The 21,922-nt window shown below is 33.3% G+C and overlaps 2 protein-coding genes across 2 annotated transcripts; one reads left to right on the forward strand and one right to left on the reverse strand.

Moving 5' to 3' along the window:
• Nucleotides 1-1,142: 1,142 nt before the first annotated feature.
• polr3gla (RNA polymerase III subunit GL a) lies at nucleotides 1,143-7,225 on the reverse strand. The gene is made up of 8 exons (XM_067425478.1): nucleotides 7,068-7,225; nucleotides 6,799-6,926; nucleotides 5,723-5,852; nucleotides 3,865-3,933; nucleotides 3,074-3,130; nucleotides 2,879-2,949; nucleotides 2,497-2,625; nucleotides 1,143-1,707 (listed from the first exon to the last, which is right to left on the reverse strand). Exons 2-8 carry the CDS (start codon nucleotides 6,916-6,918, stop codon nucleotides 1,621-1,623), a joined length of 663 nt encoding a protein of 220 aa, XP_067281579.1. The 5' UTR covers nucleotides 6,919-6,926; nucleotides 7,068-7,225; the 3' UTR covers nucleotides 1,143-1,620.
• A 2,529-nt stretch (nucleotides 7,226-9,754) lies between these two features.
• On the forward strand, nucleotides 9,755-17,612 carry si:dkeyp-92c9.4 (mucin-1). The gene is made up of 8 exons (XM_067426670.1): nucleotides 9,755-10,128; nucleotides 11,643-11,824; nucleotides 11,963-12,036; nucleotides 12,799-12,941; nucleotides 13,258-13,418; nucleotides 14,075-14,230; nucleotides 15,939-16,017; nucleotides 17,324-17,612. Exons 1-7 carry the CDS (start codon nucleotides 10,065-10,067, stop codon nucleotides 15,990-15,992), a joined length of 834 nt encoding a protein of 277 aa, XP_067282771.1. The 5' UTR covers nucleotides 9,755-10,064; the 3' UTR covers nucleotides 15,993-16,017; nucleotides 17,324-17,612.
• The last annotated feature ends 4,310 nt before the right edge of the window (nucleotides 17,613-21,922 follow it).

The raw sequence follows: 21,922 nt of genomic DNA on the forward strand, positions 1-21,922 counted from the left end.
AAGAGTTGCCTACCTAAATAACATACGTAAGTGTGAAAAGAATATACATAAGTGTAAACAGAGCTTATTTTTTAATTGCAATTTTGTTGTTATCTGCATGTGATCACTTAGTAATTTGACCCACTTATGTTGGACTTATATGTAGGCCCACATCTGCGTATGTAATTCGGCTCGTCTTTAAAATATATATGTTCTGACAAACATTTACATTACACTTTAATGTCATTTCTATTTAAACTCTTATGTCATTGATTTAAATATATTTGTAACTACACATTTGTAATGATGAAGTTGCTTTTTACACATTTCACTTATTTCATATATATATACAGACACTTATATTTTTCATTAAGTTTTGTTTGCTCAACTGTTAGGAATGCAAAATGTTGCTGTGCAAGAAACGTAAATTTGTCATGTTGCAGTAAAACAATGCATGTCTAGTGCTCAACACACCAAAACAAAATTTCCAAACTGCAGAAAGATAGGGCATACAATAGCCTCCAGACACATTTTTTCTAAAATAAAACACTGTAAAAAAATGTAATAAACTGAGTCGTGGTTGAAATGTCCTTTCTTTTTTGAAAGTGCTGATATTGCTTGATGACACGAGGATGTTAAAGCTTTATCAGGTGACTTATTGCAAATGCTCAGCTAATAATATGTATACACTGAAGGGAAATATCGCCATCTGCCGGCTGCAGACACATTAGCCAAATGTTTGACATATGACGTTACTCTACTCTTAAAGGGGTACTTCAGCGTCGGGAAGATGAATCTGTATTTAAACTGGGTCACTAATGTAGTAGAAATGTGAAATGATCGATCATTTGAATATACTCCAGGGTTTCTACTGATACAAAGCCATAATCACTGAAGTAACCCTTTAAAAAAAAAAAAGCTCAAATTAAAATGTCAACATTTACTCACAATCAAGTCATACAAACGCATATCACTTTCTTTCATTTGTGAAACTTAAAAGAAGACACTTTTCTGATGACTGAATGTCAACTCTTAGTCTCTCATGTCCCTATACAAGTAACGGAACTGAATAAAGAATGGGCATGTCAAACTCCAGAAAAAAAAACATAAAAAAGTAGTCCAGAAGATTTTTTTCACACACTCAGACAAAAACAAAACACGGATGACATTTCTCTCATACAGTTGTAATTTGCAATTCAAGGCATTATCAGGTGTACAGTAAACATGAGATGCATTAAATATGGTCTGTAGTGTCCTCTTCTATGACAAAAAGGAATAATGGCTTCTGTGTGTTCCCTTTTTAAGCAGAGCTTTCAAATGACAATAATTAAATTAAAAGCACAATTAAATAGTCTTTCAGTAAAATTCCAGCACACTGTTAGAATAGCAGCAGTGTCTGTGTTGATCACGCCGTTTGCGTGAAGCAGCTTACAAACCACAGAACAGCGTCTCAGTAGCAGCACTGAATCTCTGATCCTAATAACAATATTCATGAAATCAAATTCAGTCACTTGTCTTGACCTGATTCAGCATGTGTCAGGTTGAAACAGAACACGTTTGAATTAAGACACTTCTTCTTAAAATACATACTTTCGGTGTCACTCATAGAATTATGCATCCCCAGATAAGAACTTATATACATTAGTAGACAGCTTCGTCCATATTGTCGTCACTATCTGCTCCAAACTCCTCTCCGTTGTCAAAGTAAGACATGATGTAGTCTGTCTCCTGAAACACAGTACACATATTCTGCTGTTAAAAATGGTTTAATGGGATCCTTTCTAGGTTATTTAAAAAGATAGTTTGCAGAAAAAGACAATTCTGCCACCCTTCACCAAATGACTTTCGTTGCTATATGAACCACAAATGAAGATAATGGTTAAAGGGTTAGTACACCTACAAATGAAAATAATCCCATGATTTACTCATCCTAGGTGTATCTTCCTTCATAATAAAAATACCATTGCTCTTCCAAGCTTTATAATGGTAGTGAATGGTGGTCCTGATTTTGAAGTCCAAAAAAGTGTATCCATCCATTATAAAAGTCATTTATATGACTCCAGGGTATTAATAAAGGCCTTCTGAAGCAAAGCGATGGGTTTTTGTAAGAAAAATATCCATATTTAAAACTTTATAGACTACAATAATTTGCTTCCGGCAGATGGCCTACACAAGTCGGCTTAAGCCAAAAAGAGTAACGACTGACGCGATATATGACAGAATGTAGGAGTAGCACAAGCTTTGATGCCTCTCGCGACTCAAACAAATAAGGCTGGACACCAAACTCAAGCCCCTCTTTTCATATACCGAAAATAAATATGGGCTAATTTTGATGCAATGATAATGAACATTGATTCTACAAACTATTTCTTTTAAAAGAAAGAAAGAAAGAAAGAAAGAAAGAAAGAAAGAAAGAAAGAAAGAAAGAAGGAAAGAAAGAAAGAAAGAAAGAAAGAAAGAAAGGTAAATGACAGCATCACAAATATTGCAAGATCTATTTTCGTCAAAAATTCTTACATCTTCAAGCTCCTCTTCATCATAATCTTCTTCCACATCTGGTTCTTCCTCTTCATTATTCTGTTTCTTTTTCTTCTCCTCTTCCTCCTCTTCCTCAGAATGCTGCTCTTGTTCTTTTTTCTCAAGTGTCTAAATGTCATTCCATGAAATGAACATTATTAATGTGCTAATTAAGAGAAAGCACTTGGCTAATTTGTCTGTGTTTAATACAATTTGTCAATAGCATATTTTAAGTTTCTGCATATTTTGCGTTTCTATTTGAAGTCTTTCAGTTAGCTCAACATCAGTCTGTTCTTTCGATTTATTTGAATGTCCATGCATGTTTAAAACATTATGCACAGCTAAACCAATATAAAACATTATAGTTTCAGTGAACTCATACCTCTAGCTTCTGGAGAACCTCTTCTTTGCCTGCAGCTACTTTTGGTTTTCGTTGGGACTTAGCAGCTATGACTACGGAACAAAGACATTAAAAAGAAACATGGTTTACTCATATTTGAACATGTATTGGGTAGCATTTAGTACATTAGAACGTGAACCTACACACGGTAATAATAATAATAATAGATTTTCTCACGTGTTTTTCGGGGCTTCCGTACTTTAATACAAAGTTCTTTTGGCAGTCGGCTCCAGTCTGGAATGACATCAAATATTTTTTTAAAGAGACCTGACTTTTACATTTTCTTTAATATAAAATGTAATAAGTCAGTTGTAGCATAATAAATAAAGAAGATTTCTCATTAAAACTGCTCTACAGTGGTACATGGAGTTTCTTACATGTTTTGCCGAATTAATTTCCATCCATGGTTACTGAATAAATACAATAATTTAAAATAATTACATTAAAACTAAAATTTTAAATCATTTAGTAGCGATTGAATTTAATAGAGAACTTCCAGTTGTTACACTACCATTCAAAATTCTGTGTTCGGTAAGAATTTTCAGCATCATTACTCTAGTATTCAGTCACATGATCCTTCAGAAATCATTCTAATATTATGATTTGCTACTCAATAAACATTTCTTATAATTATCAATGTTGAAAAAAAATCATACTGCTTTCTATGTTTGTGGTAACAGCGATACGTGTTTTTCAAGCTTATTTTATGTATAGAAAGTTTAAAAACAACATGGAAATCTTTTGTAACATTTTAAATGCCTTTGCTGTCACTTTTGATCAATGGTGTAGTGTCCTTTTGGATGATACCAGTCCTTGGAATTCATAGCTTCAAACACTTATACATGTAAAACGCAAAGAGACAAAAGGCTTCATGAAACTTGAATGCAGTGGAGGATTCAAATCCCAGATTTCAGGTTTCTATGTTCGACTGATGGATTTCTCCTGCTTAATCATCTATTGTGTCTCACCTGGACTCCATTCGATTGTGTTGTTCTTCGGCTCACCATTTTGGTATTTATCAGAGTAACGTGCCACATCTAAAAAAAAGAGAAGACAATAAAGAGCCGTTCGAACCTGGTCTTTCATAGACCATCCATGCCTGATGGGCCGTTAGCTTTGAATATTTTAGAGACTGCCCACAGTTCAAATGTAAATCCAGAGATTGCATGACCTATTTTTCTAAGGCCCTGTTTTTACACCTGGTATTAAGATGCATACTGGTCGATCGGATCAAAAGCAGACATACCAGTTGACACCATCTCTTTTATCCAATTTCAACCACTGTTCTGATTTCTATGAGGGGAGGGTCTATGGGTGGGTAAATGTATGGGCTATTTCAGATCTTTCGATCTAATGGACAAAATAAGCTCAATTAATTTAGGGTGAATTCAGGACAAATTGGGACATATTTTGCCATTGAGATAACTTGGAAAAAGCGTCCCAATCACCCTTAAAGGGTTAGTTCACCCAAAAATGAAATTTATGTAATTAATGACTACATAATTTCGTCAGCAAAAACTAAAACTTTATTTAGCTTTGTCTTCTCTTCCGCGTTTGTTTTCAAACCTCAAATAAAGATTAAAACGGCTATGAATCAGCGTATTGATTCATGATTCAGATCGCTAATGTTATGTGATTTCTGCAGTTTGGCAGTATGACATGCGATCCAAATCATGAATCAATCTGCTGATTCATTGACCATTTAAACCATATAAAGTTGTAGTTTTTGTTATTTTTGGACCAAAATGTATTTTCGATGCTTCAAGAGATTCTAACTAACGGATGCCACATATGGACTTCTTTGATGATGTTTTTATTCCCTTTCTGGACATGGACAGTATAGTGTGCCTACACTTACGCTGTCAGACTAAATCTAAAATATCTTAAACTGTGTTCCGAAGATGAATGGTGGTCTTACGGATGTGGAACGACATTAGGGTGAGTCATTAAGGACATAAATTTCATTTTTGGGTGAACTAACCCTTTAAATCCCCCTACATGTGAACATGCGACAGAGACGAAGGAAAAAACATACAGAGCAGCAGCTTTTGTTTCTGCTTTGATAGACGCAACCCCACAACGAACACAGTGAGTGTGCGCTAGAGATCATTGATGGTGCGAGAACATTGTTCTTGGTATATTTTTCATCTTCAAACCAAACATGGGTCTTCAGCTGACAGAGCTTAAAAGTGCACTGTGTATATTTTAGCGGCATCTAGCAATGAGATTGCGAATTCTAAATGCCCACCGCTCACCCCACCCTTTCGAAGCTATGAGACAGCAGAGAGTAGCTAGTGCTCTGTAAAGAGGTTTGTTTTAGGGCTACTGGAGAAACATGACAGCGCAAAATGGCGACTTCACTGTAAGGGGACCCGCGATGTATGGAGATAGAAATGTTTTTTATGTTAAAAACATAACGGCTCATTTTGTAAGGTCTTTATACACCTCTGAAAACAAAGTTATGTATATTATATTGCATTTCTGTCAATAGATTCTCATAAATACTACACACTGCACCTTTAAATTCTGTCTGGCTATTGCACTTCCCATGATGTTTACGCATTAGGTCAGTAGTTGGATAATATTTGGTCTTTTGTACTGTTCGACCACATGAGTGTTTACACTACTAAAGCAATCCGGTCTTTGACTACATCTAGAAGTGGTTGACAGTGGACACTTTTAGACCCCGTGTACACCTGTATTTTGTGTCATCCACTTGTGATCTGATCGTCATATACGCATCTTAATACCAGGTGTAAACAGGGCGTAAGTCACATTGGATCTTCATCCTTTGTGCTCAGAATTGTCCACTCTTGCCCATTTTACCTGTCTTTGTTCTGGCTTCTCTTATGTGGAATGGCAGATTCTTGCTGGAGGATCTTAGCTCCTGCTTTAAAGCCAGCATATAGTCCACCTCTTCTCCTGTAGGCAGAGGCACTGGTCTAAATTGCATAGGCTGAAAAAAAAGAAAAAACTATTAAACTCAACCAAGACCTTTTTCTCCGATTAATCATTTCTCACAAATAAGCAGTTAGACGTTTATAGCATTTATATAAGTGTAATAATAATCTTTATTGTTTTTTTAAAGACAGTAAAAAAAAAAGTTTGTTATTCATGCTACTGTAAAAACCTGATGCTTGGTTAAAAGTAAGTTCCCTTACTCTGTACAAAAAACTGCAATAGATCGAACCTTACATTTCACAAGATTTTACAGTAAAATACAATTTTTGGTAAAAAAGACTTATAAAGATTTCACATTACCAAAATTTTGACACTTCACAATTTCTTTTCTTAGTTTGTAGTCAGTTATGTACATCGGTTTTATGTTACATCTTAAATTGTGAAATAAGTTTTTATTGCATTATTTTAGTGTCTTGTGTGTTACTTACTATGATGGTGTTTTGTACATGTGTGCATCATAACACTGTATGGTGCAGAGTCCTCTTTATATTAATATTTACCTTAGCTTACGGAAAAGCTACTACCTGTGACAAACTTTGATTCATCATGTGTTCTCTCTTTAGCACCTGTGTCATTATCGCAATTGTCTGTATGTTTTAAAGGTACAAAACTTAATTCATGAACAGCTTGTTCAGCCGAAAAGTGCTGTAAGATTTACCTGTTTAAAATGTTTCCTTTATATAAAATTACAGTTTTAAAATGTAAAACTAACAGGTTGTTCTGTAAAAATGTTTTAAAACCACAGCTGCCAGGTTTTTTTCTGTAAAAATGACAGGATATTGTATATTACAGAGTATATTACAATGTAAAGACACTGAAAATACAATTAAACACTTACAGGAAAAAGAGGAGAGGGTGTATGTGTATAAAAATGACAGGATATTGTATATTACAGAGTATATTACAATGTAAAGACACTGAAAATACAATTAAACACTTACAGGAAAAAGAGGAGAGGGTGTATGTGTAGATGTGGGTAGAAGATCGCCCCTTCCAAAACCCAGTGCGTCCACACTGAAGGTAAACTGGCTTCTTCCACGACCTCTGCCCCTGCCTGCCATTACTGTGCCTGTATGGTCGACACATGTGCATGAGTATACAACTAGCCAATAGCAATAAATAACATTCATTCCCATGATAAAATCTGCAAGATAGATGCACAAGGATGATGTATTTTAAGCAACAATAGATTAGCCCCAGAACAGCTTACCTTAAAATGTGTTTCAGGTTGAATCTTCCGTAAATATGTGCACAGATCAACAGCTGCCTGCTGAATGTACAGCCATGTGTGCAAGGCACAGTCATCAGGAGCCTAGTTGAACACGTGGGTAGTTGTGTTTACATCCGGCACATGTACACGTGTGGTCCGTCTCAGTTTACAATCCAACCAGAAAGACTCCTCGGGTAAAAAGTTCCTACTGACAGCATGCATTACAGTTGATTACATCGCTATTACAGCTGTTATTAAGAAGTGGTTACAACAAATCTTATCCTAATGGTGTATTGTATTACACTTATAAAATATCACTTCCTGACAGATATTTCTGAAATAGGTGTCGTCGTGAGAAATCACGTTGAGTAGGTTGCGAGTTGTTGGAGGCGGAGTTATATAAATATATATTTTAAAGCTTTTCCTCGTTTTTCTCTGATTTGCGAGAATTTGAAAAGTCGCCATATTATTTATGTGTCATTCCAGAAACTTACATGATCTGTTCTGGAATTGTTTACAGTGCATAAAAAGTATTGCAACCATTACAAACTTGTCTAAAACTGACTGCATGGTTGGTTTCTGTGATTTGTTTTGTAAAGGAATATGTGATTTATTAGGTTTTTTTCTTTATTAAAAAACTTTTTCAAATTACAAATCTTGTCTTTGTCCTCAGCCAAAATGGAGCAGGTGCTTTCATAGTTTTATGTTAAAAACGTTATGAAAAAAAAAAAAACCTCGATCAACAAGTTTGTGTACTACAGTAGACCAAAAAGTTGCTTATATTTCTTACAGGAATTACAAAACCATGTTAGATACAATCAGGGACATTTGACCTATAAGAAAATGCTATATATACACTCTTAAAAAATAAAGGTTCTTAAATGTTTTTTTTTTTTGCCAGGGTGTAAAAGGTTCTTTAGACTATAAAATGGTTAGAAAAAAAATCTTTCTTTAAAGAACTTTTCACAAAACCAAAAATGGTTCTTCGACATCACTGTGTGAAACCCTATTTTTTTTTGGTTTTTCCTGGCGCCTTTATTTTTAAGGGTGTATATATCATCAGGAAACCATTCTAACACACAAATTTGTCTGTGACAGGGCCTGATATTTTAGAGGTGCAATGTGTATTAATACGTATTTTATTTAATCATAAAAACATGCTGAAATGGCATGATATGTGTTTCTCATAACAAGTCCTCATATGACTCAATGTTCAGATTTAAGAATAAGATCTTTTCCCCCCAAGATTTTTTATAAGTGAAAATGTAGGCCTACTGGTAGAATGTCCCCTTTTTTCAGTTCTGCGGTGCAAATATTTCACACACATCAGACATGCATATATTTTCAGAATTGCGAAAACACTAAACTCCATTCTTTGAGAAAATTCCCAAATAGCGTAAACCAATTTGTCAAATATTTTCCTGCCAAACCTTAATCAAGTTCAGGCAGTGATCCATTTGCAAATCTCATGCACTCTGTTTTTTGCAAAACTATAGCTAACTTCAACTCTGGATGCTGTGTTCTCCATTTTCTTTTTGTGTGTGTAATGAACTGTCTATTGAATGGATGATCTGATTCTGGAAGATCAATTTTTTTTAATCAAGTTTGATTTTGAGTAGGCCTAAGGGTGAAATAGATTTGAGGCGATTGTTCGACTTTACCCTAAGAATAGTTTGAAGATTTGGTTTTATTCTTTATGAGTAATGCTATGATAAAATATTGGAAGGTTTTAAGAAATGTGTCTTAGCGCCCCCTGGAGGAGAACTAGGCATGTGTCACTTTGGAATCGGTTCGATATTATATTTATTCCAGCAGGTGGCACCAATGGCTGTATCCACTTACACGATTTCACATCACTGAAACTGACAGAGGTATCTGGCAAAAGCAAATGTCATTGTCATAGCTGTAGCCTATGTGAGACATTTATTTTGCCTATTGCTTAAGTCAAATATTAGGGTGGAAACTTGTTATGGAATGTAAGTATGGTCTTGAACTTTACATTTGTTTTTCCAACGAAGCACCCGATAAAGACAATTAAATAAGCATTTAATGTTCTATCCTCAAACCATAGCCTACAGTTTGTGTCTGTAAATAGTTCAATAAATTCTATTAAACACACACCGTCAATACAAGATAAAAGGCGACTAATATTGGCAGATGATTACAACTAAAAGTTTTAACTGTGTTTTCAAAATGAAAGCAAGTAAGTGCAAGATTCATGTTGTTTTTTAATTCAGTTTTTAATAACAGTTTCTGGTTTGAACATTAACTACATTTTTGTTCTGTAGCTTTTTTTACTTCAAACTATAGGCCAGTAAAATAAGAAAAAAACTAATAATACATGAAAATATAAAATAAATATAGGCCTATATTGTATTTATTTATATTAATATAATTAGATAATATAATAATATTTTTTGGCTTTTTATTTTATTTTTATTATTCTCACATATTAGTAAAAATCTAATTCATGCCTCTCCACAATATATTTAACATGCCAGAAATATGATTTTGTCCCATGAACCAGTGTCCATTGTTTACAATATGTTTCCATGACAACACATCCTGTGCAGTGCACATGTATCCCTCTCCTTAGGGTGCAGCAGACCATTGTCAGACGCATTAACCTCTGGTTAAACACAGCCAAGTTATACCGATTTGACGCAAGCAGTGTATTGCGTGCAGGTCAAACAAAATGGCTTTGACGGAGGTCCATGGATCTCAGTGAAGAACAATGAAAAAGCGGATGGAGCAAAACAAAAGAATTGAGATGATTCATAATCTGTTACTAACTTTAGGTCCCATAAAGCCACGCCTCCATCCATGATTGATTGACGTGTACTGTGTATCATGTGTGATTGGCAGTCTGTCTCTGGATAAAAGCGGTGCAAATAAAAGATTATACTTCATTTACCATCAGTGCCACTCTACACAAGACATTTTTAGAGGAATACTTCAACATTCAGTGAATTTGAATCCAGTTCCAGTTTCTTCAGGATGAGGCACCTTGAGTTACATTACACTGGGGCAGCATTGTTCTTCCTGCTGTTTTCTGCAACAGGTGCGTAAAAACTTTTACATGTAGGCTAATGAAATATCTTTAAAATAATTTTGAGTTCATTTATATTAACATTTTAAGTTAATACAATGAATTTTTTTTTGAGATTCGACAACCTTTATTAAAATAATATTAAAAGATTTTGTAAGCATATTGGGTAATTGTGTTTTATTTCTGATGACGCAGTGAAACATGCCAAATAGTGCTATTTTCATGATTTATTACATTTTTTATGTGGTTCAGATACAATAATATTTTGAGTTTCTATTTATTAAACAAATTTCCTTCATTGTATCAACTCAAATTTTTAATTTCAAAAACTCAAATTTTAAGGCAACCAGGTTACTTACTTTTTTAAGTTAAACCAACAAAAAACAGTTTTGAAAACCAAGTTTGTTCATGTGAACAAACTGTTATGGTCACTCACTTTCTCTTTATTTCATTCATTGACTCCCACATTCAGCTTGTCGAAGTCCATATTAGTTTAACAAATCTTTACAGCAGCTTTTTTTTTTTTAGGAGAGGAAGAATATGCTTTATTGCTTGTATTATGATAAAATTTGTGTGTGACAAACACAGGTTGTACTTTGTCAAGTCAATGAATCAAGAACATAATTCAAGAAACAAATATGCCAGTAAGAACAAAGAGCTAAAATAATTTAAAAAGACTATTACATTTGGAAAATACTTGATCTCATTACATTTTTGATACATTAAAAATAATATATAACAATTTGCAACTATTGTCAGTAGTCTTGAATAGTTAATAAAACACATTTTTCATGCACTGTAAAAGAAAATGCAGGTCTCCAATTGAAAATGTTCAAGTGACAGATATTTTTCACTTTGCCAAATTGAATTTCTGTGAATTAAATTGCATCAGTTCACAGAATTTCAAATCGGCCAACTGAAAATTTTTGATGTGATCTATCACTAGAACATTTTCATTTGGAGCCATTATTATTATTATTATTATTATTATTATTATTATTATTATTATTATTATTATTATTATTATTATTATTATTATTATTATTTTACAGTGTGGAGATTATGACTATTTTGGAAAAAATACACAGCCACAAAACATAAAACAACCAACCTCATAAGTTAGACATAGAAAAAGGAATGAATTAAATAAATTATATATTTTTGAAATATATATATGCGTCTGTTCCCTAAATATTCATAATCTAATAGGTAGCATATCACTATCTATCTATCTATCTATCTATCTATCTATCTATCTATCTATCTATCTATCTATCTATCTATCTATCTATCTATCTATCTATCTATCTATCTATCTATCTATCTATCTATCTATCTATCTATCTATCTATCTATCTATCTATCTATCTATCTATCTATCTGTCTGTCTGTCTGTCTGTCTGTCTGTCTGTCTGTCTGTCTGTCTGTCTGTCTGTCTGTCTGTCTGTCTGTCTGTCTGTCATTATAATTAGATGGTGACTAGATGGTTACTAACATGGCAATGAATACGCCTATTGTTTTTGTAGGTGCTCAGCCCTTGAGCATTTTAAAGATTATCGAGGAGCTCCAGTCAGCCCCAAACGTCTACTCTTCACCCCTTTACTCGTTTTCCCTCTGCATGGAGATCACCAACCGCGTCTTCAATGACTCCCTCCTTAATAAAACCTCACAGCAGTACAAGAAGTTGTATGCCGAGGTTTCTGGAGTTGTAAGTGTTTCCTGTGATTTATAAGTACAGATGTCAGTACCATTTTACAAATAAAAGCAAACACATTTGAAGTAGCTGCATGAAAATTGCTGTTGACCCTAAGAGTTCTGCAACCATGATCTTTTATGACCTTCACAGTTGGACGCGGCCTTTAATTGCTCTAACTGTGACACAAGAGAGACCTACAGAGGGGTAACAAACATACAGTTCAGGTAAACCTCATTTGATTCTTTTTCTAAAGACATTTTTCAGATGAACTGATGAGAATATAAGGGCATGCTCTTGTGAAAAACAAGTGCGCTTAAACTGTACTTGCAGAATAATGAAGGAAAAGGACAGTGTACTTAAAGAGAGTACACTTTCATGAGTTGCCTTTGTAATAATGTCAAACTAAAAGTTGAATTTTAAAGTAGATTTTAAATCATTAAGTAATCCTTTGTCATGCATTAAAGTACACTTGTTTTGATATGTTGACTAAAACTAAAACACATCCATGTTTGATTATAATTTGAACTGTGTTGTTTAATATTACATTTAAAGTTAATATATTTGAAATGTACTAAATGTACCGTATTTCAAATAATAATATATAATATAATATACATTTTATTTAATGTGTCTGAAAATTAAATGAAAACATAAGTATACTATCTTTTAAAAAGAGTATAAACGCACACACGCACACACACGCACACACACGCACACACACGCACACACACGCACACACACGCACACACACACACACACACACACACACACACACACACACACACACAGACACACACAGACACACACACACACACACACACACACAGACACACACACACACACACTCATATATATATATATATATATATATATATATATGTAATATATATATATATATGCTTAAGTGTACATATTTTACTCAAAGGTGATGTTTCTGCATTATATTACAATACATTTACTAAATGTTGTTTCTCATTTGATTACAGGAATGGGCCTATGATAGCAAATTGTACCATTCAGTTTCAGACCATTTTTATCAACAATGTTGTGGTCAAATATTTGTTCCTGAGGGCCATTGATAATAATACTCAACCAAATGATCTTGCCCTCAACAGACAGTACACTGCTGGTATGTATTCATAAGGCAATGTTCAGATTGAATTAACATAAACAATAGGGAAGTATGCAATTTCGTATGCAACCACAATTAAATTTCATTCTGTTATAACTGCATTTTGAAGACTTAACTTAGTGCATTCAGGAAACGATGAAAGGTTTCATAAAATTATAGGATATAGCTACAATTGATGAAATAAATAGGCATTTTATGTATTAATAATGTTTCTTTAGATAGCACATAAGCTGTGAACAATAACATGCTCATGATTAATTCATTAAAAAAATTAAATGCATTCTAAAAAGTAAAAAAACTGAATTTAATGCAGAAACAGTCACACCTGCCTGGCTTTTTCCATCATCCACAACTCCTGGGGGATCAGCAACTCCCTTTGCAGGAAGTAGTGGTCATTGGCTTCCTGGTTGGGCCATTGCATTGCTAGTGTTAGCATGCTTCATCATACTGCTTCTCCTCATCCTCATTCTACTGGTAAAAACTTAACATTTACACTTCGGTTTATAAAATCACATGTTTCACAAAGAACAATTTTTGAAAATGAAGTGCGCTTAGTATTAGTATTCAATATTATTCAATGTGCACTTGTAGTGTATTTCAAATTTAAAAACAGTATATTGTTATAAAACACTTTTATAATACACGTAACACATTTAATTATGCTTTTAAAGAGTGCACTTTGTAATGTAATGTTTTTACTGTAAAATTAAATGTTTTTAAATATTATATAAATATAACATATTGTATATGTTAATATATTGTATATCATATAAATTATATATATTTAAATACATGAAAAACAAGTTTTAAATTAAATTACCCTATATGTTTTCAGTACATTCAGCAGTACAGTTTAACCATATTTAAAGATAATTTTAACAATTATGAATTTTCATATAAAGATGTACTTAAGACTTAAGTGAAACTAGAAATACATTTTCATTTAACTGTAAATAAAAAGCAATTATGTGTCCAAAATATTACATTTGCTTAGACGTAAGTGTATTATTTCTGTACACTTCTTGTGCTTGCACTTCAACTTCTTTTTCAGAAGAATAATAACAGGAAAGAAGATCCTCGTGTACAATGTTACAATGCTATAGTGTGATATCTTATTTCCTTATCCCCAGATCTGCTGTTGGTGCTGTCGGAGAAAAGACAAAAAGGAAGAAACAACCACCATAATAGAACATGCACCTTATCAGAGGACATCTTTCAAAGAACATCTGGCCAATCCCACATATATGCCACACACACCTGAGAAAAGCCCAACCTACCCAGTCTTGGTAAGAACATCTCTACAACATGGCATTTCTTATGGCTGAAATATAAGTTAAAAAAATCTATTGAGAAATTTGGTCACACCCCGTATTGAGCAATTCGATTATCATAATAATTGTGCTTAATACATACAGATGTGGTCAAAATTATTGGCACCAATGGTACATATGATCAAAGATTGCTGTAAAAATGAATCTGTGTCATTTCTCATTTAGATCTATCATTCAAAAAAAAAATGTACATTGAAGTGAAAGAACTGAAAGTAGGCTGTAAATTACATTATGAAATAAATGCTTTTCTTCAAAATACATTGGCCATAATTAATGACACCCTTTTATTAAATACTTTTTGCAACCTCTTTTTGCCAAGATAGAGTCTTCTCCTTTAATTCCTGATGAGTTTGGAGAAAACCTGACAAAAGATCAGAGAACATTCCTCCATACAGACTTCCCAGATCCATGTTGGTGCTTCTTCCCTTCAGTTCAACCCACTCATTTTCGTTCAGGTCAGGGAACTGGGGCGGTCATGGAAGAAGCTTCATTTTGTGCTCATTGACACATTTTTGTTGTCTGGCTATCACCAGACCAAGCTCAATTTACAATTGAGCATTAGTCTGAGGAGTCTGCTCTGTATTTTCTACTGCACAAGAGGCGTCATCAACAAGCATAATTTGAATGACTCTGTATGCAATTGGATAGGCCTTCAACCAATCAGACCAAAAGAGTTTTGATCAACAGGCAATGACCCATCGTTTCTCTATCTGTCATCGTGTTAAACCCACCAATAGCGCGCCAGGTGGATAAGCCAGTCTGTGATTGGTTCCCGCAAAAGTGTAACAGAAGCAGTAGAAATTGATGTACAGGTTACCAGACTGAGTTGCGGGGTGAAATCAAATCACCGGCAGATCGTGCTGGGTTTACCCAGTCTAACATTTTTTGTTCATTTAAATTTTTGTTTTGAACTGTTGTCCTGAAGGGAAGATCCAAACACAGCCTTTTAGCTAGATTTCTAGCAGAATCCATTAAGCTTTGGTTTTTTATTTGTTGGTATTTGCTAGAATCCATGATTCCATGTATCTGAACAAGATGTCCAGGACATTCCAACCATAGGCGAACAGATGGGCTAAAAACGTCCGTCTGAAAACAAGGGTCTTTCAGGTGCATTGTTGGCGTGTTGCTATTTTGAGGCCACCCAAAACGACTGCGCCATTAACCAACAAAAACCTAATCTAAAGTCAATAGTGCAGTATTGTTTTTTTGTTATTTAAAGGGTGCATTAGTAATATGCGCCTATGTGCACAACGTGCCTACACACTGCTTATATTACACACACAGTGTGTGCAGCAGCCCACCAACATTTTTAAATATAAAAAATAAAAGGATAAGAGAAGATCTGGAGAAGCGCTCCGTCTTTCGCAAATCCTGGCATGTAAATAGCGAATCCTCCATGGTGCAAGGGCAACTGGCTTTTAAAGGGAATGGGAGATGAGACTGATTAGTTTATTGCATGTTGCGCCCAAAACACATCCATGACTCATTAAGAGACTAGGCACAACCTTTTTGGACCGTGCACAGACCGTTTTTTGCCCGTTGTTAAACTAGCAAAAGTGGATTCAGACACACCCTAAGTTCTCCTGCGCCTTCAGACCATGCGCTCAAAACGTTAAAATAGGGTTCATGATCTCACATAAATGTTGTATTGTTTCTTCAACAGGGAGGACCAGATGGCGGCCAAGCTGGGATGTACGCAATGAACCCTCAGAGATGATAACCACAACACCACTATAAGAGAGGTATATCAATAAAACTTCAACATTATAGACATCCATACGTTATAAACAAATAATTGTAAGATATATATTAAATTATAATATATAGGAATATAATGCCAGCATGAAAAAAATGAGAAACAATGCAACACCATTATTATTATTATTATTATTATTAAAAAATAAAAAGTAAGTTAATATGCTCTCAAGGGGTTCTCAAGCACCAGGGGAGAGGTTTGGAGTGACTAACAGGTGGAGGCGTATTTGCTTGGAGAGCAGATCTATTTATTATGAACAAAGAGACACTAGCAACACAATGCCGATTAAATACATAAAATGGGCTTGTTAACATGAGGTGAAGCCCTCCATTCAACCAACTGTTTACTATTGTGACCACAATGCTTGCATAATATGGGAACAGAAAGATGGGCTCTAATGCTAGTAAACATATTTCATAAAGCTAGCATTGAATTAGGATTAAACTCAATGTACGCAGTTCTTTTACATACGACTAATATGTTACCACGGTCAAATAATGAATGGCAATGATTCATAGCGATCGCTGGGTTAAGCTCCATGCTGATTTCTTTAAACTGATGAGTGAAGTGAAGTAATTATTTGATTATTTAACTTTAATTCAAAGTAAGGGAAACACTTTAAAATAAAGTTTCATTGGCTGACTACTTTAGTTAACATGAACTAAGAATGAACAGTACTATTATTAATCTTATTTAATTTGGACATTTACTAATACATTATTAAAATCGAATGTTGTATTTGTTAACATTAGTTAATGGACTGCGATCTAACATGAACAAACAATGAACAACCTTTTTAATAACTAACAAAGTCATATACTGATCAATCAGTCATATACTGATTTTTAACAATATGTGTAATATATTTGAATCTGCTTTTCTCTTGATCAATAGATGAAATGAAGGAAATTATCTTTCTTATATACCCTGGTGCATTTACCTTCTAGGATACACTAAAATAATACAAAGGCCAGGGAGTGGCTTAAGCTATTAAAACTCATTCTTCACACGTCATTTGCATTGCTATATTTCACATAGTTTACAATACATAACTTAATACATAGCCTACATGTGCTCTCTGACCTTTGTAATATTATTAACATTAAACACTGAAAATGGTATAATGTAAAAAGCATGTTGAAACAGGTTGAAAACATCAACTGACGTTGGTATTTAGCTAAACACGGACACCTTTCCGAGAGATATTTCAGGAAATGTGGCATCACATGTCAATATCTGTTGCAAGTCTACATACACTGTCGTAATAAACAATAATGTGGTCTTTGTTTCAGAGCCATGAAGTAACTGATGCTGTGAAGGTTCAGGACGATAATGTGGCTTCTCTCGTAGAAGATGCTGGATTCTTCAAAAAGATTCTAAAATTGTGGACTTGTCATCATTACCGTGTTTAATATAAGTATTATACTCAACTTAGATGGAAGTTTTATTTATTGTCCCACAGATTTGGGGATTTGGGTCTGTGAACTTTTGCATCTCTTGTATAATGTACCAGGGTCAGTTGTCACACTTGTTACTTCACTAGATATTTCTCACTCCTTGAGAAAGCCTTGAACATTTAACAATCCCCCCCCCACCCCCCCACCCCAAAAAGATGCAGTTAATTTAATGTAACACATGTATTTAAAATGTGCTGTAGGACAGGGGTTTTCAAACTGTAAAAATGTAAGTATAAATGCAAAAATTAAAAAATAAGATTAAAATAAATAAAAATTATATTAAAAATAAGATTTAAAAGTAAATAAATAAATAAATATAGTAATATACAGTACTAATGTGTAGGGGAAAAATAATGCAACTTAGTATAAACTGTATATTTTCCCAAATACAATCTTTGACCTATTTATGATTGTTCAAATTGGGTCTAAAAGATGCATTTTACACTTTAGGGGTGCCTAGCAGAATCATATTTGGGGTCCTTGAAATCTAAATGATTGAAACCATGCTATAGTATATAGCATGCCAATGAAATGTACTCAAAGGTATAGCCTAAAACAAAATAATATATAAAACAGCAATGATGTAAAAGGTGACTCAAGTTAAAACCATTGGTTTTGCCTACAGGAATTGCAATTATGAAATTTTATCAAATAAATCATGTAATACACATTATTTCCATCTGTGACAACTTGCCCCGGTCTCTTTTGATCTCTAACAGAAGAAGAGTGATTTGCTTTAATGTATCTCCAGGTTTTTGGTTTTTTGTGGGAAAAACTAATGCAAATTATCAGCAAAACAATTTATTTAATTATGAATAAATACTGCATACAGTACATGATTTGTTATATTTGTTTTTCATATAAAAAGTTGTTTTGTTCTTTTGCCATGATTGCACTGTGAAATTCAAAATGTACTTAAAGGGTTAGTTCACCCAAAAATGAAAATGATTTCATTAATTACTCACCCTCATGTAGTTGGACACCCGTAAGACCTTCGTTCATCTTCGGAACACAAATGTGTTGGCCCCACTTTATATTAGGTGGCCTAAAGTACTGTACTTACATCAAAAACATGGGTACAATGTACTCACTGTGTTCAAATTGTATTGCAAAGCACCTTTGCTGATATTGAGGTGGGATACGGGTTAGGGACAGGTGTGGTGGGATGGGTAAGTTTAAGGATATGGTTATGTGTACCGGAATTACAAATGTAACTACAGAAATTAATTACAGACGTAATTATATGCAGGTATTTTTTTTTAAATGTAAGTACAATGTAAAAACTTGTATGTACACAATAAGTGCATTGTATCAAATGATTAATTACAATGTTAGTACATAGTAGTTAAGGCCACCTAATATAAAGTGGGTCCAATGTGGGCTTTTGTTGAAAGCTGCGGAGAAAGGCTTCAGATAGGCCTCCATTGGCATTCAGTACATTCCCACTCACAAGACCCATAAAAGGCACGAAAACATCGATACAAAGTCCATCTCACTACAGTGGCTGTACAATAATGTTACAATGCGACGAAAATAGTTTTAACAGATATATGTGCCTCTTTTTCTTTTAATCAGGTCTTATCTAAACATGTTTATATCAAGAGGGGATTGTAAATAACACAATTTTAGTAAAAGTCAATGACTATGAGACAAATGAGTTATGCAGTATTAATTACTCTAGTAACTATTTTTACAAGAAACTCTGATTAACAAATGAGTACGTAATCGTGCTCACAATAATGAATAGTGCTCATGAATAATGCATAAAATACTGTACAATTAATTCCAAAGTGATGGTCATAGTAACACACTATTCATTGTATTCTAAAGTGTTTTCTAAAGTGTATTCAATTAAATAATTAATTGTATTATAAAGTGAAAAACATGATAAATCTCTAGTAATGACCTGAGTCATTGTTAGATTTTGAGGTTTTTGTAAGTTTTTGGATAGTATTGGCTTCTGTTGGAATTGGTAACACTTGAATAATCAATGACTATATTAATAATACTTATTCACATAATTAGTATTTAACTTTAGAAGGATGTAGCAACACTTCAGGCATAACTATCCAAAACTTTACAAAAACCTTTAAAGCCAATAACTTCAGTCATTACTAGAGATTTATCATGTTTTTCACTTTAGAATACTGATCCAGATAATTAGCAACTCCTTCTGATGGATTTGGCAATACTCAGTCATTAATAGTTGGTTACTACGACCTTCCTTTAGAATGAATTATATATAATGCATTATTCACATTTATTATGAATCAGTATTATTAGTATTCCTCTGGAAGTTGTGAAAAAAATATTGATTAGCTAATAGTGAACTACCTCAACTGGGCACTATTACTGATTTGTTAATCAGAGTTTATTGTAGTTACTACTAGAGTGTTAATACCGCATTACTCATTTGTTCCTGAGTAGTTATTCATTAATAACGGAAAAGTAGTTTAAACGTGTTATCGGATATTTTAGTGAAAATCTGTTCAAGGCTGTTATGTAACCAGCCACGCATGGGTAAATTTTACGGTTAACCTTTAATATAGATGGCATCATAGCTCTATTCTAGAGTTTGTTTGCTTGATATTCTGCTTGATATTCTGATATTTTAAGCATTCGTTTTGGGGCTAAATAAAGAAAGATTTTAATTTGTAGAGCACAAGATTGTTTAAACCTGGTTATCAGCTGACAAAAACCCTCAACTCTCAACAGAATGTCAGATTTTTTATATCATTTTTTTATAGCAACAAAACTGGACCCACTTTATATTAGGTGGCCTTAACTACTATGTACTAACATTTTAATGAATCATTTGATACAATGCACTTATTATACATGTTTTTACATTGTACTGACATTTAAAAAAATACCTGCATGTAATTACGTCTGTAATTAATTTCTGTACATTTGTAATTACACAGTTGTCACTTCCCTTACACCCCATCTGTCCCTAACTCTACCCGTATCCCACCTCAATATCAGCAAAGGTGTTTTGCAATACAATTTGAACACAGTAATTACATTGTACTTATTTTTTGATGTAAGTACAAAGTACTTAAGGCCACCTAATATAAAGTGGGGCTACAAAACTTGTCAACCAGTTTTGTGTTTTATTCCAAGACTGGAAGTCCGATGTGCTGCACCTAATTCTATCTTTAGTTACAGTTTTGCGTCACAAGGTAATCAAAAAGTGTAAAGTCATTATTTATGGATTATTAATCAAAAAAGATTACCGTTAAACAGCTACATTTATGAAGTTTTTTTTATAAAGAAACTGTTATCACAGTATTTCTCATGCTTATTGAGTGCGCCCTTGTAGTGTACTTCAAGTATATTTAGAAAATATATAGGCCTAGATAATTTATATTATAATATTAATTAAGACCATTTAAAGAGAGAGCACTGTATATTATTTCAATTCGATAAAGTGTGAGAAATCTCTTTTTTTCACAAAGGCAGACAGATGAATCTCCTGCGCTTTTGAAAGGTGCTCCAGGTTGCTCACGTATGTTTTTAATACAAGGATCTGTCTGTAAGTCACGAACATAGACTCACAGTAAGCCTACACAATCCATGTGGCTATTAAACCAACACAAATGAGGAACCATTACTTTAGCTAAAGGGTATTTGGCTTTTTTGCAAGTTTCTAAATAACCTTTCTTTATCTTTATTGTGTGCACGCACATTTTTGAGAAAACTGTAAACTAAGCATGTGTCTGATGAATAGCATGGAGATGAATTAGCAACCATGAACTATAATAGAATATTAAATATTTAAATTAGCTACAATAAATTCAATTATTCTACAATGTTTTTTTTAATGACTACAACCAGCACTTAAAACATACCAACAACTCTTACCAGTGTTATATTATCTTCTTCAAGCTAAAAACATGATGATACAGAAAATTCATCTTACTTGAAAGTATTTGAATAAAAAAAAGATGTCACAATATGCTGAAAGGTGCATTGCTTCAGGTTTTAAACAATTCTTCACAACTCCTGCTTGAAGCAAGAAAGAAACATTAAATGATTTAACATCATTAAAACTGTAAGATAAAGTTCGATGTATTATTAAAATCACTACAAATGTTTAGCATTTTACGTTATACTAAATTGCTATTTTAAAAAAAATCTTATAATTACAATACTATATTTACAGACAAGGTTTCTGAGACAATGCTATAAATTCAATTAAGACTATTGTGACATTTATTAAAAAGCTGCATATTGTATTTATTTATTTATTTATTTATTTATTTATTTATTTATTTATTTATTTATTTATTTAACAGGAACAATGCAGTCCAACACTGCAACTGATGCACAGCATATAGAGATTATAGCTAATTGCTAATTCTCAATATATTTGAATATATATATATATATATATATATATATATATATATATATATATATATATATATATAT

The sequence above is a fragment of the Pseudorasbora parva genome, chromosome 19 (assembly GCF_024679245.1).
Source record: "Pseudorasbora parva isolate DD20220531a chromosome 19, ASM2467924v1, whole genome shotgun sequence".
Lineage (NCBI taxonomy): Eukaryota > Metazoa > Chordata > Actinopteri > Cypriniformes > Gobionidae > Pseudorasbora > Pseudorasbora parva.